At 48.0% G+C, this 21602-nt stretch overlaps 1 protein-coding gene across 7 annotated transcripts in view; it reads left to right on the forward strand.

Moving 5' to 3' along the window:
- DOCK11 (dedicator of cytokinesis 11) overlaps positions 1 to 21602 on the forward strand; it is a 198720-nt gene that overhangs the window by 8407 nt on the left and 168711 nt on the right. Inside the window, exon 2 of one of the 7 annotated variants that reach the window (XM_085008238.1) lies at positions 1703 to 1812. The exons of 5 other annotated variants lie outside the window; for them this stretch is intronic. In XM_085008238.1, coding sequence (XP_084864364.1) covers positions 1777 to 1812 — 36 coding nt within the window. In that variant the 5' untranslated portion in view covers positions 1703 to 1776. Of the gene's footprint in view, positions 1 to 1702; positions 1813 to 21602 lie in introns of those variants that run through there. One more of the 7 variants, XM_085008237.1, reaches the window with a different exon arrangement.

Consider the following 21602-nt stretch of genomic DNA (forward strand, 5'->3'; position numbering starts at 1 on the left):
CTTCCAGAGCAGTAACTGGGGCAAAGGGACAGTCTCATTCAGCTCCATTGCCTGTGACTCTTGCTTGTTAGAGCAGAGTGGGCTCTGGGAGCTCACTGCCTGGGTTCAAAGTTCAGCTCCACTGCTTATTGGCTGGGTGACCTTGGGCCAGTTATTTAACCTATGCCGTGATAACCCTCTCACGGGTCTGTTGAAAGGCTTCACTGAGTTGCACGTGAAACGCTGGGGAGCAGGTCTTGGTACAGGGAAGGCAGTGGACAGTGGTTGGCTCTCATTATTTATTTTTTATTTTTTGTATTTTTAGGGCCGAAGCCGCGACATATGGAGGTTCCCAGGCTAGGGGTCCAGTTGGAGCTTCAGCTGCCGGCCTACACCACAGCCACTGCAATGCTGGATTCTTAACCCACTGAGCGAGGCCGGGGATCGAACCCACAACCTCATGGTTCCTAGTTGGATTTGTTAACCACTGAGCCACCACGGGAACTCCGGCTGTCATTATTACTCTAGGCTTTATGACAGGCCAGAGAAGGCTTTTGTGTCTGTGTTACAAGTTAGCAGACCAAAGTAAAGAGGAAGAAGGGAAGCAGGTACCCTTGCTTTTTTCTTTCCTAGCTCCAGATCGCACTCCAGTGGGTGAGCTACACTCGTGGCTGAGCCAAGACTCATACCCTTCCTGGAAGAACAAGCTGGCTGCCTGTGAGGTCCTTGGGAATATCCATTCCCAGGCAGGCTCGGTCATATTAAAGAGCCCAGTGGATTATGAGCTGGGGCTCTGGGTCTTTGGCAGTTCTTGCCGTCAGGCTACTCAGATGAGTGAGTGGGACAGGCTAGTGTTTTTTGGGTTTTTTTGTTTGTTTTTTTGTCTTTTTGCCTTTCCTAGAGCCGCTCCCGCGGCATATGGAGGTTCCCAGGCTAGGGGTCTAATTGGAGATGTAGCTTATTGGCCTATGCCAAACCACAGCAACGAGGGATCTGAGCCTCGTCTGCAACCTCCACCACAGCTCACGGCAACACCAGATCCTTAACCCACTGAGCAAGGCCAGAGATCGAACCCGCAACCTCATGGTTCCTAGTCGGATTCGTTAACCACTGCGCCACGACGGGAACTCCCAGGCTAGTGGTTTTAGTGGGGAGGAGCATTCCATCCTGTGCCTGGGAAGAAGGTCCACTAGTCTGGGGAACTTAAGACAGTCTGTTCAGCGTGGTTTAGGTAAAGGCCAGGCTAGAGGAGCATCGACTTCTGTGTGGAAGGATAGAACTTGGGCGCGCTGTCCTTTCCCTCTCAAAACCTAACATCTCTTTCACTCATTCATCCTTCCTTGGTTAAAAAAAAATCAAATGAATATTGAAATTCAAATGCCATTTTAAAGATGTATTTTGGAAACACGTCTGTCAATGGAAACATTTAAAGCATGAAGGCCTCCTAAGAAATTAATGTACTTTCTATCTGGCGCTTCTGGTTTTGTGGTAGCAGGATCGCTTCTATGAGGGATAGCACATACAGGTTTCCAGCAGAGTCGATACTGTGGAAAATATGCCAACTGTTCCAGGGACATGCGGTTTACCTATTGTCTACACACAGCCTCGCACAATCATGCCAAAATTTGCTATTAATGATTTCCTGCAATTCTCTTCCACCTAATTTTTATTGCCCATTGAGTTTATCGTTGACAGGAAGTTGTATTTTTGCCTTTCTTGACAGCTTCCGTTGGACTGTATGTGTTTCAAGCTGCTGAGAAATGTTTGAAGGCGTTCTGATACTTCGGCTTTCCCGTCATGTCCTTTTCCTTGATGACCGAAACATTTTACTGGGTGAGATTTAACTAAGAAGTCAAGTGTTCTTCTAAGCCTCGGAGACAGAACATCTCTATTTGAAGTGCTGCAGTGAGGTGTGTCAGGAGGCTGCGGAATGCCTTTGTACTGGAGTTGGTTTTTAGACGACGACAAGACTTTGTATTTTTTTTTTTTAAGTTAACATTTTTTCTTATAGTTGATTTACAGTGTGTTGTCAATTTCTGCTGTACGGCAGAGTAACCCAGTGAGTTATACATCAGACCTTGTATTTTTAGGGAGTTTCCGTTGCGGTGAAGTGGAAACTTATCCAACTAGTGTCCATGAGGATGTGGGTTTGATTCCTGGCCTCGATCAATGGGTTAAGGATCTGGAGCTGCCGTGAGCCGTGGTGTAGGTCGAAGACGTGGTTCGGATCCCGCGTTGCTGTGGCTGTGGCGTAGGCCAGCACTCGACCCCTAGCCTGGGAACTTCCATATGCTGTGGGTGCAGCCCTAAAAAGCCAAAACAAACAAACCAAAGAAGACCTTGTATTTTTATAGCCCTGATCTTATGAAACGTTAAAAATGCTGTCGTGCCTGTGACCTCACCACGTGTTCTAACAGGTCACTACAAAACACACACCACATTGTCACCTCTCTTTATTAAGTGGGGAAACGGAGGCATGGTTTCAAGTGAGGCAGGCTGTAGGCCACCCATGTTTGCTCAATGACAGAGCAGGTAATGCAGTCCAGGTGTCTCAGTTTCTTTGGCATCATCAGGTAAAGAAGCACTAGCTTCCCGGGCCAGATTCCACAGTAGGTGGGGTGAAGGAAGCTCTTTTTGTGTGGTTTTGGCGATGAACTCCTTTCATTGGGAAACAGTGTTTATTTCTGAACAAGCTTAGGTCTCTTTAGTGGGAAAGTAGGAGGTGAGGATAGGAAAAAAAAAAAAGAGGGGTGGGTCGTTATTGAGAAATGTGGGCAAGATCAGTATAGATTTTTCCTTGCCAAAGTCAGCCTAAGGATTTAGAGAACTGTTTGCAATTGGCTGTTCTGCCTTTCTGTGCTATTTGAATAACTATATGGGGGAAAAAAAAGTCTCTAGAACACTGGCTCTGCTGAGGTACCTGGGATCATTTTCATGGAACTGTTTTCATGATTTTTTTTTTCAAGCAGGTTAGTGCTATCCAAAAATAACAACATATGTATTTCTCCCCATGCCTTTTATATGAGGCGTCTTGCTTTCCCACTTGAGCAACTGCCAGCTTTCTGCCTTCCAGGACCCGTGGCCCATGTTCATGGCGGGAGTGGAAGAGTGTTGTTGGCAAAAATCAGCTTATCTGCCTAGGTTAACAAGTTCCTAAGCCTTTGGTCCATGACACGGTTTCCTAGAGACCTGGCGGGGGCAATACCACCTTCTAAGTTGCCGGACTTACCGCCGAGAAATGCCTGAAATCGAGGAGGGCCCCGAATCAGCTGTGGCACGAATGGAAGGAGAGGTTTCTCTGCAGAGCTCGTAGGAGCCAACAGCTCTTCTTCTGTCTGGCAGAGTGTTGAGCTCGCGCCGTGTTGTTGGTGCAGCAAAGAGGGTTGTCCCTGCTGCCCTGACCCCGGGGCGGGGATGCGGGGCGGCGGGAGAATCGCGCCTCCGCTCCTAGTGACCGCGGGACCGCTTACGGAGGCGCTCTGCCTCTGTCTTCCCCGTCCAAGCAAAACGAAATGGTCTGGCAGAGTTCTTACCGGGAGAGCCAGAAGAGCATTCCTTAAGGCTTTTTGCTTCAGTTCTGTGATTGAGGCCCAGCTCCCTGCTCCCAGCCTCCCGGCCTCCTCTGCGTGGAGCTGGAGCCACATGGATGCCCACGGCTGGCTTAGCAACCCCTGGGGCCAGAGGCCAGCCCAGGCCGAAGCAGAGGACATCAGAGACCTCCTGTATTCAGAGCTCGGGATCGGGGTCTTCCGCCCTCTAGGCTGCCGGTTCTACCCTGTCTGTAGAATCCACTTCTGGCCACTGGGTATTACCTTCTTCCTTGTCCCCTTGTGTCACTCTCCCAGCCACTGTGTCCTTGTCTTGACTCCTTACCCCATATCCTACCCTCTGCTTGGATTTGCCAGCCAGTTGCCCAGCTCCTCTAGGAGAGTTCTCGTCTTGTCGCTGGTCCCCAGGAGGGCTGTGCAACCCTCACCGTGGACTGGACCACAGCTAGAGCTCGGCACGCCGGGAGTGTGGGCTGAAGACGGGAGTGACTGCTTGGAGAACTCAGAAAAGGCAGAGTGCTTGAGATGAGGAGTTGCAGGAGTTCCCACTGTGGCTCATCAGGTTAAGGACCTGACTAGTATCCATGAGGATACCTGCTCAATCCCTGGCCTCGCTTGTGGATTAAGGATCTGGTGTTGCCACAAGCTGTGGTGTAGCTTGTAGATGTGGCTCAGATCTGGTGTTGCCATGGCTGTGGCGTAGTCCGCAGCTGCAGCTCCAAATTGACCCCTAGCCTGGAACTTCCATATGCTGCAGGTGCAGCCCTAAAAGAGAGAGAGAGGGAGAGATGAGTTTTAGCAGCAGCCCTGCGGAGAGGCTCACTGGGTGCATGGCCGGTCCATCTCCTATGGCCACTGTAACAGATTGTTACAAACTCAGTGTCTCAAAACAAGACAGATTTGGTAGCTGGTAGTCTTGGAGATCAGAAGTCTGAAACAGATTTCACTGGGCTAACCCCAAGGTGTCTGCAGGTCCTCACTCCCTCCCAGAAGCTCTAGGGGAGAATCTGTTCCCTGGCCTTTTCCAGCTTCTAGAAGCTGCCTGCATTCCTCGGCTCGTGGCCCCTTCCTCTGCCTTCATGCCGCCAATGAATGGTCAAGTCTTTCTCACATCCTATCATACTGACGCTGCTTCTGTCATCATGTCGCCTTCTCTGCTTCTGACTCTTCTGCCTCCCTCCCTCCCTCCTTTTGAAGGACTCTTATGATGACATTGGCCCCACCAGGTAATTAATCTGGGATAATCTCCCCATCTCAGAATCCTTAACTGAATCACATCTGCAAAACCTCTTTTGTCAAGTAATGTAACATAGGCACGGGTTCCGGGAATTGAGACGTGGACATCTTTGGGAAACCATTATTTCTGCCTCGTGTCCAGGCGTGGCTGGAGGTTGAGGAATGGTGAAATCCTAGGGTCAGATGGGGTCCCAGCATGGATACTGACCTTATGGTGGAGGAGGAACAGGGGTCTGCTAGGCTGGTAAACCATGAGCCAGGTGCAAAAGCCTACACAGAGTTAGAATGAGGAAGCATAAGCCCTTTTGAGATGTTTGGCTGAAAAGTGCTTTATACAGGTTTACAGTCTGCAATTTCAATTTGGATGTTTTCTTAAATTCTTCATAATTAAAACTTCTTCTCCCACACAAAACCCCCTCAGTCTGGAGTTCTTGTAAGTGGGCACTGCTTGCAGACTTGAGGTGTTTTAAGATACAAGCTGGCCAGACACTTAGCAGGCACTTAGCCAGCTCAGGCCTATGGAATTTTCCACCCTCAGCTAAAGAGTAAAGAGGTAAGGGTGTGTGTGTGTGTGTGTGTGTGTGTGTGTGTGCGCGCGCGCGCCCGCGCGTGCATGCGCGCGTGCACTTGTGTGTGTGTGTGTTTAAAAGAGAAGAGGATGGTTTCACATCAGAGAATAACGCTTTGGCTGGTAAGCCCCAAGATACCTCTCATGTGACAGTGTGAGAGACATTTCACCCATCTCGAAGGTCAAGTTAGACCAGGCATGGCGCTGCTGCATTTTCAAGGCAATTGATGGGACCCTTTCCCAGAACTGGGTTTCTAAAACAGGTGATTAGAGAAGCAGACAGAAGGACTGGAAAATCTCTCTGATTCCTTCTGGCTTCCTGATGATTTCAACTGAGAGAGAAATTGAAACTTCCTCTCACTCACCAAGTCCTGTCACTGCCATCCTAGAGACACACGCCGCAATAGCTTCCTGGCCCATCACGTCTGCACCAGCCCTCCTCACGCTGGCCACTGACAATATCCACGATGAGCTGACGGCAGAGAGCTTTACTGCCCTGAAGAAGCCCTCCATCACAGATGCGAATTGCATTTTCTGTTTCTACATTGATTCTAATTGGCCATGGCCGTGTTTCTTTGAGGCTTGGCCTATGTTTTTTTCAGGCTCTTGGGTAACTGGCACTTTCACTGTGCACCGAAAAGCTTTCTGTTAAAGGTTGGGAAACCCCTAGATTTTGTTTAAAAATCTGTGCAGACAAAATATGTATTAACCACCTTCTCGTTTTCCGGATCCAGTTTGCCTTTTTTTCCTCCTCAATGGGAAAACAGTGCCAATTCTCTTATCAGCCACCTCAATTAAAAATTGCTGATGTTTTCAGTGGAATTACCTTCAGATTTTTTCTAACGTATTTATATACTACAAATGTCTAGAATGCAAAAGGGCATTAACTGTAATCCTATTTAAATCTTTTTTTATTTTTTATTTTTTAAATTTTTTAATTTTTTATTTTTTTGTCTTTTTGCCATTTCTTGGGCCGCTTCCGCGGCATATGGAGGTTCCCAGGCTAGGGGTTGAATTGGAGCTGTAGCCACCGGCCTACGCCAGGGCCACAGTAATGCAAGATCCGAGCCGCGTCTGCAACCCACACCACAGCTCATGGCAATGCTGGATCGTTAACCCACTGAGCAAGGGCAGGGACCGAACCCGCAACCTCATGGTTCCTAGTCGGATTCGTTAACCACATCGCCACGACGGGAACTCCAAAATCTTTTTTTTAGAAATTGGTGTTCACTTTCTTCCTGTGAGAGGCTCTTGCCCTTTAACCCGGCTTATTTTATTACAGTTTTTTTTTTTTCATGGTATTTTACTGATTGACTCCTTTCTGTATGAGAGCTTTTCCTTTTTCACTGGCCCGCGTCTGAACGTCATGGCTTATGAGTAGTAGGCATTCAATCAATGAGCTGCGTGACAGAGTTGATGCCTCAGGAACATTTGGGAGTGTGGGTATATACCGGAAGAAACTAGAAAGCAAATGTCTTGTTTGAGAGTGAAGTAGAGAGAGAAACAGAAAGAGAAAGAGAGAGAGAGGAGGCATGCTGAGTTGCGGGAGACAAAGCTGCCTTAGCTGAAGGAAAAGATAGATCCTTTTCTTCGGGTCATGGTAAAACCCCATGGGAGAGGCTTTTAGAACTGTTGTTTGAATTGAAGAGAAGCAGAGAATCTAGTTCTACTGATTTCTTTTGAATGGGTTAAATCTACTTCAGGCAAGGTTGGGCATGGGCTGGGGAAAATCAGGACAAGGACTTAATATGAGGAAACTAAAGGATAAAAATAAGATGGAAGGGGAGTTCCCGTAGTGGCTCAGTGGTTAATGAACCTGACTAGGATCCATGAGCATGCGAGTTCGATCCCTGGCCTCGCTCAGTGGGTTAAGGATCCAGCATTGCCGTGAGCTGTGGTGTAGGTTGCAGCTGCAGCTTGGATCTGGCAGGGTCTGGTGGGGCTGTGGCTGTGGTGTAGGCCGGTGGCTGCAGCTCCGATTCGACCCCTAGCCTGGGAACCTCCATATGCCGTGGGTGCAGCCCTAAAAAGACAAAAGACAGAGAAACAAAAAAGATGGAAGGAAGGGTTTCCCCCTCCTCCTTATTATAATAGCCAAGAGACCAGAGATGAAAATATTAACAATATTTAAAGTGGGTAGCAGTATGTGTTTAGGTTCGCACAGGAAGAGGTCAAGCCCTGTGGAAACTAGGTAGATGGAAGAGTTTTGCGTGGGACCGAAGCGGGGCCGAGGAGACTCTGATTCCAGGGATGGTGGCAGCGTGCCTTGTCCGCTTGCTTTATTCAAGACCCCCAAACCATGAGTCAGGGAACGTGGCGGATACGCGTGTGCAGTTCTGTGCCGTATGTGGTAGCTGGACCCCAGTTCTCCAACTGAGAGGTCAGAGCCTTCCGACTTGCAGAAACCGGGAGAGGCCAGATGTCTTGGGGGGCGTCACGGGTGGAGGGACTCGGGTGCCAGGTCGGCCGGCCCTCCCTTCCTGCATCTTCCGGTGGCAGAAGCAACTGTTCCCACCTGTTCCAGACCGGATTTCTCAGGGCAGCAGCCTGCGGGACCCGGGTGGTGGCAGGGGAGGCCGCCCCTCCAAGGCCTGGAGACTTTCTCTGAGAGGGGTGCCTCCTGCCTGGGGCCGGATTCCTTTTATCTGCCTGGGTTCTCTCCCAACCAGATTCCTTTCTTTTCTTTCTCCTTCTACCTCCTACCGCCTCCCGATTGCTCTCCCGTCATTCTGGTTTTCCTCAAGTGCTGCTCCTGACCATCCCCTCTCTGCCTCTCTGCGCTGCGACATTCTGGAAGCTTCTGTATAGCTGGTTCCTGACGCCAACCTGCGCACCACGGCTCTCCCATCCCCCGGCGCCGGGCTCTGGGAACTTCTTCCACCAGGGGCACACTCTCCCTCACCCCTCTTCGTCTTTTTCGCACCTCTTCCTTCTCTTGCCTTCAGTTTGGCCATACAGTGTTCTCCGTGGGCCAGGGCCATCACCGTGTTTATTTTTTTTAACCTTTTCTTTAGCCAAGCATGGAAAATTCCAGAGGCCTGAGCTAGTGATGGCTGGGTGCCTTTTCTGGAAATCCAGTGGCCTGGATTCTAAGGGAATGGCGTGGAGCGACACATCTGGCAAGATTGTCCCCTAACGTGTCCCGGCTTTGGATTTAGTTCCAACCAAAAGAAGCAGAGGTTCTGTCTGTGGAATTGTGGAATAAGAATGAAAAGTTTAAGAAATGATATAATTACAACTCTAGAGCCCAGTTTACGTCACTTTGTGTGTGTCTGTGTTTTGTGTCCCCCCCCCCCCCCCCCCCCCCCCCCGGATTTCATCAAGGAAGAGTGGCCTTTGGCTTAGTAGACCTTTCAAAAGTGAAACCTTCCACCAGTGAAGTTCCCGCGGCTCCTTTTCAGAGAGGATTTTGCCTTCTTGGGGTGGTGAGTTGGCAGAGGCCGCACACACTTCAGAGTGTCTCCTGGGTAACACGAGCATCCTCCTAGCTGACACCAGGTGGAATGGAGCAGGTTTATCCCACTGTCTCATTTCTTGCCCCATCCTCGGAATAGTCATTTGGGTAGGATCTTGTCCACATGTCTCCAGGAGTGTGACAAATCAGAGTGGACCCTCCTGACGGTAAGCAAAACAGTTATTGTCTTTTTTTTTTTTTTTTTGTCTTTTTGCTATTTCTTGGGCCGCTCCTGCGGCATACAGTTATTGTCTTAAATTAGCAAGAAAATGACCCAGCATTCAGCTGCCTCTTAGGAAGGGATGAGGGAAAAGAACAAAATCCCCAAACCCATAAAAGTACCAATTTTGTCTGCATTGGCTCCACATTACCGTAAATGAGCACCCAGATTTTCCTAGCAGGCCTTCCTGCTCCTTCCTGTCCACCAGGAAGGCCTATCCCACTTTTGAATTCTCTTCCCCCGCCGCATCCCTTCCTGTGGCCTGGCCGCCAGCTGCGCTGGACCATGGCTGCTCCCCAGACATTCGACCCTTTCTCATCTCCATACCTTCGCACTGCTGACTCCTCTTCCTGGAAGGCCCTTCCAGCCCCTCCCCTGCTAAAGGGAGTCGTGACTGTCCTGCAGGGTCAAAGGGCCACCCCCAGCCTCCACATTTGGAGCAAGTTGCTCCTTCTGCAGGCCTAAGAGCTTCCTGCTACTTAAGTTGGTTTCCTGTCACTGATGTAAAAAATTACCATCAAGTAGGTGGCTTCAGACAACAAATTAATTCTCTTAAGAGTTCTGGAGGCCACAAGTCTGGAGTGTGTCACCGGGCCGCAGTGGGAGCGTTTAGGGTAGGATCTGTTCCTTGCCTCTCCCAGCTCTGGTCGCTGCCAGCATCCCCTGGCTTGTGGCTGCATCACTCTAGTCTCCGCCTCCATGGGTCACATTGCCTTCTCTTTGGTCCTGTCAGATCTTCCCCTGCCTTCTTCCTCTAAGGAGACGTGTGACAGCATTTAAGGCCCACCTTGATGATCTAGGAGGAGCTCTTCATCTTGAGACCCTTATAACCTCAACCTCATGGGTGAAGACCCTTTTGCCATCAGGTGGCATTTGCAGGTTCTAGGGATTAGGATGGGAGCCTGTCTTTGGGGGTGGGGGGAGCATTTTCCGGTCTACCACTCTGGTTCTCTCGTTTTAGAGACGATTGACTTCCTGCTGCTTCATAACTATAGTTGACAGCTCTTCTTGTCCATTAGCGTGTGAACGCCTGAAGGAGCTGACCTGAGACTAGAAGGACTTAATGCTTAGTAGTCAGAGGGCCAGAAAGGTGCAGCAGTTCCAGTGACCCTCTCTGTTACCTTGGGCGGGCTCCTTAACTCTGTGGATCTTCCTTGTGCTCCTTTGTAAAGTGGAGATAATATTGACCTCTGTGGGCCTTGCAGAGCTGTTATAAGAGCAAAACAATAGGAGTTCCCGTCGTGGCACAGCAGAAACGAATCCCACTAGTATCCATGAGGATGCGGGTTTGATCCCTGGCCTCGATCAGTGGGTCAGTGATCCAGCGTTGCCGTGAGCTGTGGTGTAGGTCGCAGATGAGGCTCGAATCCCCCGTGGCTGTGGCATAGGCTGGCAGCTGTAGCTCCGATTCGACCCCTCCCTAGTCTGGGAGCCTCCATATGCTGTGAGTTGGGCCCTAAAAAGCAAAACAACAACAACAAAAAACCACAAAAAACCAACCAAACAAAAAAAGCAAAACAACAACCCTCCCCACGCCAAGCTTAAACAACTTGAATGTTCAAAAGCAAGGGATTGGGCAAAATTTACATCCACCCACTAGAAAACCATGCGGTCATTAAAACGGCACCTCTGTTTATTATTGACAGGGGGAAAAGGTTAGGTTATGAAACGGCAAGTCTGATTGTATTTTGATAAGTTAATGCACATGGGATTTTAGGTGCTTAACCACTCTGTGCCTCAGTTTTCTCATCTGTAAAAGGGAGGTAATGATAGTACTGACTGCAGGGTTGTGATAAGGGTTGAGTAAAATAACACAATAAAACACTTAGAACAATGCCCAGAATATAAGAAGCACTGAATAAATGTTAGCTGTTAGTATTGTTGTTATATTCAAAGAAAACATTCTCGGAGTTCCCCGTTGTGGCACAGTGGAGACGAATCCGACTAGGAACCATCAGGTTGCGGGTTCCATCCCTGGCCTCGCTCAGTGGGTTAAGGATCCAGTGTTGCTGTGAGCTGTGGTGTAGGTTGCAGACACAGCTCGGATCCCGTGTTGCTGTGGCTGTGGTGTAGGCTGGCGGCTGCAGCTCCAATTCGACCCCTAGCCTGGGAACCTCCATGTGCTGTGGGAGTGGCCCAGGAAATAGCAAAAAGACAAAAAAAAAAAAAAAAAAAGAAAACATTCTCAAAGGGAATACCTGTGTGTGTAATATTTGTGTGTGTATATAGAATATTACAAGTATGTATCTCTGGGCAGTAGGATTATGAGTAAATTTTATTCTTGCTTTACATTTTCTGATTTTAAAATATATTATTTCTATAATCGAAAAAAATAGAATTCAAGACAAGTTCCATACTTACTTTTCAGGCTTCCTGTATTTCTGTGACATATGTAAGTGTGTACGATGTGACATAAAGTATCTGTATGGTAATGAGCCTGGTGCTGTTAACATCACAATAGTTTCTCCTGTAACCCTGCAGCTCCTTGCCTGTTGCTTTGCACATCTCGCATGCTCTGTCTCTTGAATCAATAAAATTAGGATGGTCTAGAAATGAGAGATCAATTCCCATTTGCTTTTCATTGCTACCTGCTTGAGTATTCCTACAATTCTGATCGTGGAGTCCCTGTAAAGCGACCGTCAAAGGGTGTATGGATTTGTAGGTAGACTCTCACGATGTGTAAGCCCATGTATCTCCGTATATCTATGTGATGTTTCATATTATCTTCACAGCTTTTGAGAGACAGAAATGCCTACTCTGAATTTTCTGAAATGTAAATTAACATTGCTCTCATCTTTCTTGCATGTGACCTGTGTCTCAGGTTGTCAATACTGTAGTCTTCCTTTGCAGCCTTTCGTGTTATCCATCACTAGAGGGACTTAACTTTCAAGCAAAGCTAATTAATAGGTGATAGTATTGATCCTGCAAGGATTTCTGGTTGCAATTTTCCTGATTTTTGAACACGCTGTATCTTCGTCCTTTTATTTAAAAATAACCTCAGATTTCTTGTGGATTTAAAACAGATGGATGGGAGAATTAACGGATGAATTAGGAGCTCTGAAATGGAAGGTCTTGCCTCTGACATTTCAGATAATTAGATTATGCGGCAGATCTTGGCGAGCAGGTCTGTCTCTTCCCCTCTGTACTGTGTGCCCCCCTCCCCCCGACCCCAGCAGCATGTACCTCCTTGAGTTCGTTTCTTTTTCGTTGCTTTGGTCCTTCTCTCTCTCCCCGACCACATTTGTCACTCCCTTTTCTTTCTAACCCCCACGTTGGCGATATAAAACTGATGTATAAAAATTGATTTGTTGTATTGAAATGGAATTTTGAATATTTTCTCTTTATAACCTCAAAAGTAGGGGGGAGAGAGGCCTGAAGAGGGCACGCACAGAGGAACTTTAGAGCAGTGAAACTACTGTGTATGGGATTCTGTTGGGAGATACATGTTATAATAGATTTGAAGCCCATGGACTGTCCCAACACCAAGAGTGAACCCTGGTGCCACCTATGGACTTGGAGTGATTATGATATGTCAGTGGTGGTTCATCGATTGTGACAAATACACCACTCTGGTGGGGGCTGTTGACAGTGCCAGAGGCTGTGCCGTGTGTGTGGGCAGGGGGTACACGGGAACTGAACTCTCTGTACTCTGCTCACTTGTACTGTGAACTTGCAACTGCTCGAAAAATTAACGTCTATTTAAAAAAAATAACCGTACGTGAAATACTGTATTTGGGGGAAAAAATAAACCTCAACGTAGTTCTTTTATGCTTATGTGGACCTTTAATTTTTTTTGCCTGTGTCAGTGGTCCTAGTTTTCTCCCCCCCCATCCCTGGTAGTTTGGAAGGTTGCATTCGCAGCTCTCTTGCCAATTGGTTTGGCATCATTATGAAGCCTAACAAATGCGAATTGAATAGTTTGAAGACTTTGGATGAAAAGTGCGAGGTAGAAAGCAAAGCAATTTTATTATTAGAGTGGGGGAATTATGAGTCAAACGTTTTAAGGTCACCTCCTCACTGTATGACCTTGGAGGCAGTGAAATGGGTATGGGCGCCTCCTGGGCCAAAGTCATGGCCAAGAGGTACCTGTAATCAGATTGAGACGTTGGTACAGCTGTGTTTGCACCCACGAAGCCCATGTGCAAATCAAATCATTTAGCATACATTAGGGGACTCTGAATTTTGAAGCAATTTCATTGGAATCTTTTGACAAAGCAAAGAATCCTTTTGTAATGCAAATGACCGCCCACTAATTTATATCTTTTGTAAGGTAGGATTTGATGCTTTAAGTTTATATAATTCCTGTGCCATTTAAAATCAGATTGTTTTGGTGCCTGGGAGAGAAGAATCCCTCGAGGAAGTCGCTTTAACTCCTTCAGCCCTGAGGAAGCCATTTAGTCAATTATTGTTTCTGGGAACTAAATAATACCCTTGTCACCTGAAAGATTTAAAATAGCCTTTGTAAGTGGCTCCTTGGTCTCTGAAAGAACATGACTCATTCCTTCATTGTAACCTGAACAGAATCCAAGTGTCAGAAGACACGGAGAAGTGGACTTAGCTTCTACTTCTAAACATCGATACGAGAGGTTTTAAATATTAGGAAACCAATACGATATGAGTGAAAAGTTGATGGTTGGAGCCACTATATTAGGATGTGGCTGGAAGGGCAAGGGGTGAATGGGCAGTCCTTTCTAGACTATTCCTTGAGAAATTCTTTTTTATTTACTTCCTTATTTTTTTCTGTCTTTTTAGGGCTGCACCGGCGGCATATGGAGGTTTCCAGGCTAGGGGTCCGATCGGAGCTACAGCTGCCAGCCTACACCACAGCCACAGCAGCGCAGGATCCAAGCCACCACGTCTGTGACCTACACCACAGCTCACGGCAATGCCCGATTCTTAACCCACTGAGCAAGGCCAGGGATCGAACCCGCGTCCTCAGGGATGCTAGTTGGAGTCATTTCTGTTGCACCATGGTGGGAACTCCTCCTTGAGAAATTGTTGCTGGCGGCATGGAGTCTTGAGCTCCATTTGTATTCCATGTAGCATAGGTTGTCTTATTCTTTTTGCCTCTGGAACCCCCTGCGTTTCTGACTGCCCTGTGTTTCCACGTGGCCCCATCCCGTTTCTTCCGCCAGCTTGACTTAGAGTTGCTTCTCCCTCAAGCAGTCTTTGGATCCATCTTCTGCACACAACCAGTGAAGGGAAACTAACTGTATTAGAACAAGTCTGGCATCAGTGCTGGGAGATAGATTGCATTCCTAACCCATCTTCTTGACAATATGAAATGCGGCTGTGGAGGGTGAGGGTCTCTAAGTCTGGGTCAGCTATTGCCTTTCATTGACCTCAGTGGATGCCACTTGATGGAAAAATATGGTCAGGGTTCACCCTATGGAATCATTGCTTAATATTGTAGATGACTCATTGGAACTAGCGTGCTAGAAAATCACTTCCAGATGTGTAGCAAAAACTTTTTCCAAAAGGGAGGAATAAACTCTGAAAAACTTGAGTTCGTTTTCTTATGGCTTTTTATGATCTGAGGGCCAGCATCAGATCTTCCCGTGTATATGGTTAGTCAACATATAGTTGGCGTTCTAAGTAGTATGATCCTGTTCAACTTAATGTTAGACCAGCACCCACGTAAGTGGGGGGCTGCCTTCAGCTGGCCTCCTTACCCCCCTATCAACTCCTGCCCTCCCCGTATTTCCCGTCTTCTCATGATGATGAATGGTCGAGAAGCCTTACCTAGTTCCTCAGGAGCTGGCCTCATTCTTTTTTTTTTTTTTTTTCCCTTTTGCTTTAAGGCCACACCTGTGGCATATGGGGGTTCCCAGTCTGGGGGTCCAACTGGAGCTGCAGCTGCCGGCCTACACCACAGTCACAGAAACATGGGATCCGAGTTGCACCTGCAACCCACACCACAGCTCACCAAACGCCGGATCCTTAACCTACTCATCAAGGCCAGGGATCGAACCTGCGTCCTCGTGGATGCTAGTCAGATTTGTTTCTGCTGAGCCACGATGGGAACTCCTGGCCTCATTCTTTATCATTGTCAGCAAACATCTCTTGAGCATCCCCGTGTGAAGGTGCCTTGCTAGGTACCATGGAGGGTGAAAGAAATATCTCATTGGGAGGCAGAAGCAGCACAGGTGATACAGCAAAGTGACTGCACATGTGAGCATTGGTGTCTGCGTCTGAGTTGAAAGGCCACTCTCTAGATGGAGAACATTGGGACAGTTACTTAACTTTCTAAGTCTCATCAGTTTCTTGGTCCGTAAAATGGGAGTGACATTGATAATAATACCTCATGAGCTAAGTGTGAAGCCTAAATGACATAATTCATGAGAAACACTTGGCATCAGCTCCTTAAGTCTTGGTTATTGTTATTCATCTGCTTTGCCCACCCTCCACCCTGCCCCCCGTGCACTTTGGGTGTGTTTGTGTGTGAAAGAACATGAAACATGAGTTGTTGACTGATACCTGCTGAGAAGCAACTCCACTGTATGATTTTTTTGAGATGCTCTTTAACTCCATTTCACTCCAGCAGAGAATTCACTGGCCTCAGTGAAGTTTTAGTTGGGCTGTCTCAAAAGAGATTACGTGGAGTTCCCGTCGTGGCACAGTGGTTAATGAATCCGGCTAGGAACCATGAGGTTGCCGGTTCGATCCCTGGCCTTGCTCAGTGGGTTATGGATCCGGCATTGCTGTGAGCTGTGGTGTAGGTCGCAGACGCGGCTCGGATACCGTGTGGCTGTGGTTGTGGTGTAGGCCAGTGGCTACAGCTCCGACTCGACCCCTAGCCTGGGAACCTCCATATGCCGCAGGTGCGGCCCTGGAAAAAAGACAAAAAGACAAAAAAAAAAAAAAAAAAAAAGTAAAAAAGAGAGAGAGAGAGAGACAGAACGTCTTGTCATCTCCTCGGGGGCACAGGATGACAGATCTTGCAGATCACGCAGTACTTAGAAGGAAAGTGTTCCTAAGTAGCACAGCCTGGAGCCCTTGCAGAAGCCAAGCCTGCTTCAACAAGGTGCGGTTGGTGAATAAAACTGTAGCATTTCCATCCTCCGTATTTGTTTCCACAACTTACCTGTTATCATGTTGCATGTGAGCAGTTTTCTATTGAGTGTGTATTCTTCCCGCAGATCTCAAAGCAATATGCATGCATCTCTATATTAGACTGTGATCGAAACATTTCCAAAACTTGAAAACCGCACCGGAAAAGGAGAAGATCATACCCATTCCTGGTCAGTAGAAATGGTCCCTACTCTTTTGGAAGAATTAAAAATGGTTAGGAATTTGTGAAACTGCCACCGAAACTACTGTAGCGGTTAAGAGCGTGCATGCCAGAGTTAAACAGCCCTGGCTTTGACTCCTGAATGAATGAGTTTTCTATTGCTGCACAGCAAATGACCACAAACGCAGCAGCTTAAAATAACACACCCATTACTTATTTCAGTTTCTCTGGGTCAGAAGTATGGGCAGGGCACAGCTGGAATCGCTACAGCAGGGTGTCGCAGGTGTTGGCAGGACCGTGCTCTCATCTGGAAGCTCAGGGGCCCTTTCCAAGCTTCTTCAAGTTGGCACAGTCTGGCTCCTTGTGGTTGTGGGACTGACTGGACCCATTTCCCTGCTGGGCTGGCAGCTTGGGATGGCTGTTAGTTCCTAGAGGACACCCTCAGGTCCCAGCCCCTGGGCCTCTCATAACACAGCTGTCTGCTTCTTCCAGGTCAGGGGGTGAATCTCCCTTTTCAGGAGGGGCCTGAGGCCTCGCTCAGGGACCACCTGATGAGGCCAGGCCCACCCAGGACAATCTCCCTCTGGATTACCCCAGAGTCAGTTTATTCATAAGCCAATCAGGGGAGTGATGCCATAATATTCACAGGTCCTGCTTCTAATCAAGGGGAGGGACTTTATCCAGGGCGAGTAGACAGAATTCTGCCTATGGGCGCAACTCCATCACCCCCTTGGGCAAGTTGCCTAACCTCCCTTAGTCTCAGTTTCCCCATCCATAAGATGTGAGACATGATATAGGATTTTCTCCTTCACAGGATTATGCAGGAATCACATGAGGTAACGCGTGTAATGCATTTAGCGCAGCACCTGGTGCTTAGCAAGCTTTCAGTAATGTTAGAATCATGCGAAAGCAGAGCCACTTTGCTGCCTCGCCTCTTACCCTTGCTTTCACCCCACGCATCCCAGGATGTAATGGCTTTGAACGTAGAGCATGTGAGCATAGGCTAAAAGAATTGAGGGTTCCCGCCCCCCCCATGATTTTTTTTTTTTTTGTCTTTTTGTCTTTTACGGCCGCAGCTGCAGCATATGGAGGGCCCCAGGCTAGAGGTTGAATCACAGCTCTAGTGGTCAGCCTACACCACAGCCACAGCAACGCGGGATCCGAGCCGTGTCTGCGACCCACACCACAGTTCATGGATCCTTAGCCCGCTGATCGAGGCAAGGGATCGAACCCGTGTCCTCATGGTTCCTAGTTGGGTTCGTTAACTGCTGAGCCACGACGGGACCCCCCCCCCCCAATGATTTAAGTACAAAAAAAGATTTTCTAAGAAGAAAGTGATGTAACACTGAAATTTTGAAGCCAGTTGTTTGGGAGTGTCTTTCTAAGGAGAAAATGATGTAACACTGAAGTTTTGAAGCCAGTTGTTTGGGAGTGTACAGATATTCTTCTAATTGGATACTTTACGAAATGAATGCATGTTCAGTACTTGAGTTTTGCCTTGGGCTATGAGGTATGTTTCTGAGTTAAAGGGAATAGGTACAGGTATTAGTCTACTTAGGGAGGAATGGTTTGGTGGATCAGCGATCTATAATTGAGAATGCCTTTGGTAACAAATGCTTACTTTGAAGAGCAGGAGATATCAATTTATGGGACCTACACTGGGTTTCCAACCTTTAGCTTTAGACAGATTCAGCAGTTCACCCTCACAGTAGTCCTGAAATTGGAGTTCCCGTCATGACTCAGAAGGTTAAGAACCTGACGTAGTGTCTGTGAGGATGTGGGCTCGACCCCTGGCCTCGCTCAGTGGGTTAAGGATCCGGTGTTGCTGGAACTGTGGGGTAGGTCACAGACCGGCTCGGATCCTGCCTTGCTGTGGCTGTGGTGTAGGCCGGCAGCTGCAGCTCCTCTTTGACCCCTAGCCTGTGAACTTCCATATGCAGGTGCAGCCATAAAAAGAAAAAGAAAAGAAAAATAATAAAAAAAAAAATAATGTCGTACGTAAAAAAACCATGGTCCTGAAATTTCGACCTAGTTTATTCATATTCCCGGGGATTGGGGTGTGGTTCCTGGGCCCTCCCTAGGAGAGCTTAAGTGGTACTCTGATCGCCTGCAGAACCTGATTAAACTTCAAATGTACTTGGAAAATAAATTCCCACGTGACAGAGAGTTGTTCAGAAGCCCCATCTTGCAGGAGGAGGGAGGCAAGGAGGGGGGAGGGGGAGAAAAAAGAAATGAAGACACAAAAAAGGCAATGCCTGCAACTTCCAAGCCAAGGGAGTCACTTCCGGAGAGTTTGGTTCTTCAAGAGGGAACAGAACTGGGGTGTCGCTTTTCCCAGTAGTGACTTCAGCAGGCTATGCCATTCAGTAGTCACACATCTGCCCGTTGAGCTTCCGTTTGAGAAGTTGGGAAGATGGCGTGTGTACAGTCAAGACCCAGCCAGAGAAGGGGTAGCATGAAACGTCCACCTGCCGGAACTGAGGAACCTTTAAAGTCTCACAGGATCCCAGTCCCTCCCCCATCCTGCCCGTCCCCGATGGGCTCACCCACCACACCCAGCGTGAGTTCCCTTTCTGTGACTCTTGCTTACACATAAGGGTCCTGCAGCACTAGCTGCCTAGGGAGGGGCCGAGTTAGGGGAGGAGTGATGAGCTCCTACCTCGCAGAGGAGACCTCAGTTCTTGTTCCTTTTCCTGCGAGGAGGAAGTCTAAAAGGAGGCATAGGGATCCCCCTCTCCATCTATACTTTAGGCTGTCTGCCTGCCCCCTGAAAATTTTACCTGTAGCTTCTTTAAAAAGTGAAGTGGATTAAAAATGTTTGTGTATCAGAAGACACTCTCAAGTGAGTGAAAAGGCAACCCCCAGAATGGGAGAGAATATTCGCAAGGCCTGTACTCGATCAAGGAGCCATATCCAGAATAGAACACTGTAAACCAGCTATAATGAAAAAAAAATCATGATATATAAAAAAATATCCAGAATATATGAAGAACTCCTACAATTCAACAATGAAAAAACAAACAACTTGATTTAAAAATGGACCAAGAAGACTTCCCATCCTGGCTCAGTGGTAACAAACCCAACTGGTGTCCATGAGGATGTGGGTTCCATCCCTGGCCTCGCTCAGTGGGTTAAGGATCCGGCATTGCTGTGGCTGTGGTGTAGGCTGGCAGCTACAGCTCCAATTCGACCCCTAGCCTGGGAACTTTCATATGCTGCAAGTGCAGCCCTAAAAAAGACCAAAAATTGGGAGGGGGGGGCAAGAATTTGAGTAGACATTTCTCCAAAGATTAAAAAAAAAAAATGGCCAACAAGCACATGAAAAGATGCTGACCATCACTAATCTTTAGAAAAAAAATGCAAATCCAAACCACAATGAGATACCTCTTCACCTCCCTTAGGATGGTTATTATCCAAAAAAGTGGAAAATAACCACTATTATCAAAGATGACGAGAAATTGGAACCCCTTGTGCCACACTTGTGGGAAGGTAAAATGGTGCAGCCACTGTGCAACACTGCTTGGCAGCCCCTCAAGAAGCTAAATGTAGAATCACCACATGATCCAGCAATCCCACTTCTAGGTATAGACCCAGAAGAACTGAATCAAGCAGAGGCTCATACAGGTACTTATGCAACCAGTGTTCCTATCCACACATCCTATCGGGATTCACATCGTGTTATGCACTGCAGCCAAAAGGTGGAAACAAGCCAAATGTCCATCAGCAGGTAAACAAAACATGGTACATGTGTGCAGTGGAAAAACATTCGGCCTTTAAAAGGACGGAAATTCTGACACTTGCTGCAACATGGATGAACCTTGAAAATATCATTGCTAAGTGACATAAGTCAGACACAAAAGGATGATTCTTGTATAATTCCATTTAGATGCCTAAAATAGGCAAATTCATAGAGACAGTAGGTGAGAGATTAGTAGCGGTTGGGAGGGAGGCGGAGAGTGTTTAGTGAGCACAGAGTTTCTGTTTGGGATGGTGAAGAAATTTGGACATTGGGGATGGTTGTAGAATAATATAAATGTGGGAGTTCTTGTCGTGGTGCAGTGGAAACGAACTGACTAGTATCCATGAGGATGCAGGTTCGATCCCTGGCCTCACTCCGTGGGTTAAGGATCCGGCATTGCTGTGAGCTGTGGTGTAGGTTGCAGACGCAGCTCGGATCCCGTGTTGCTGTGGCTGTGATGTAGGCCGGAGGCTACAGCTCTGATTCGACCCCTAGCCTGGGAACCTCCATATGCCGCAGGTGCGGCCCTAAAAAGAAAAGACCAAAAAAAATTACAGAAATCTTGAATGTTTTCATTTCATATTTACCTTTACCTACTCTCCTCTTGTCAGTAAAATGATGGTCACTTTATCCCACTTCCTGTACAGGTAGCACAAGAGCACCTACTTATTCCCCCGTGAAATGTGGTGCCTTAAACAATCCCCACCCAGAAGAGAAAGAAAAAAGGCCTCTGAAGAGTGAAAGAAGGTGCCGCCATGGCAGGTGTCTTGTCGCAAAGCTGTGGAGCATATTGTGGGAGCAGCTGCTGGCAGGAGTGTGGGGACCTATAGGGGCAGCAGGTCTGGCTTCCGGCTACACTTCCATGAACAGTGTATGAAAGGGCGTTAATTTTTTACTATATAGTTATTCATTTTTTGGCCGTACACACAGCATGTCGAAGTTTCCCGGGGCCTGGGATTGAACCCACACCACAGTTGTAACCAGAGCTATGGCAGTGACAACGCCAGGTCCTTAACTTGTTGAGCCACAAGGGAACTCCTGAAAAGGCTCGAATGTCTGGTCTCTCTCATGCTGCACACAGCCCAGAGCAGCATCACGTTTAGTCACAGGTTCAAGTCCTCCTTACACCGAGTGCAGCTCTTGCTTTAAGAGACCATGGGGGCTCTTTTCTGTCACGTCCCCTCTCAGCCTTTCTGACTGCCCCGGGGCCTTCCAAAGGGAGCTCTGGCCACGGGTCCCTGAGGGAGAGAAAGATGCTGAGGTCTTGCAGCGGGCTGCCTCTGCCTGCTGGCCTGATGACCACCTCGCTTATGGCCTGAAAGCTGCTGCCTTCGAGGGGGTGGTGTTTACAAGCCAGCAGGGGCGAGCCTTTGACCTGGCCAGAGGCCGCGACTTCTCCAGTCCATGCCAGTGTGTTCCAGGTAACTCCTGCCTGGCCAGGCCCACCTGGATTGCTCCCTCCGAGAGGCCTCCAATGGTCAGAGGAGAGAGGAAAACTCGATGGTTGAGCAAGGGCTGGGGGAACTGATAGAGAAGGCCCTGAAGCGTTTCCCTGGGCTCGGCCTTGAATTCTGGACAGACTTATTTGCTTTCCTGCTTGAGAATGGGATATTAGGTAAATGCAGGG

Source organism: Sus scrofa, chromosome X, assembly GCF_054392235.1.
Source record: "Sus scrofa isolate SSC_HxYL_T2T_F1_AM1 chromosome X, Sscrofa_HxYL_maternal_Yorkshire_Landrace_v2.0, whole genome shotgun sequence".
Lineage (NCBI taxonomy): Eukaryota > Metazoa > Chordata > Mammalia > Artiodactyla > Suidae > Sus > Sus scrofa.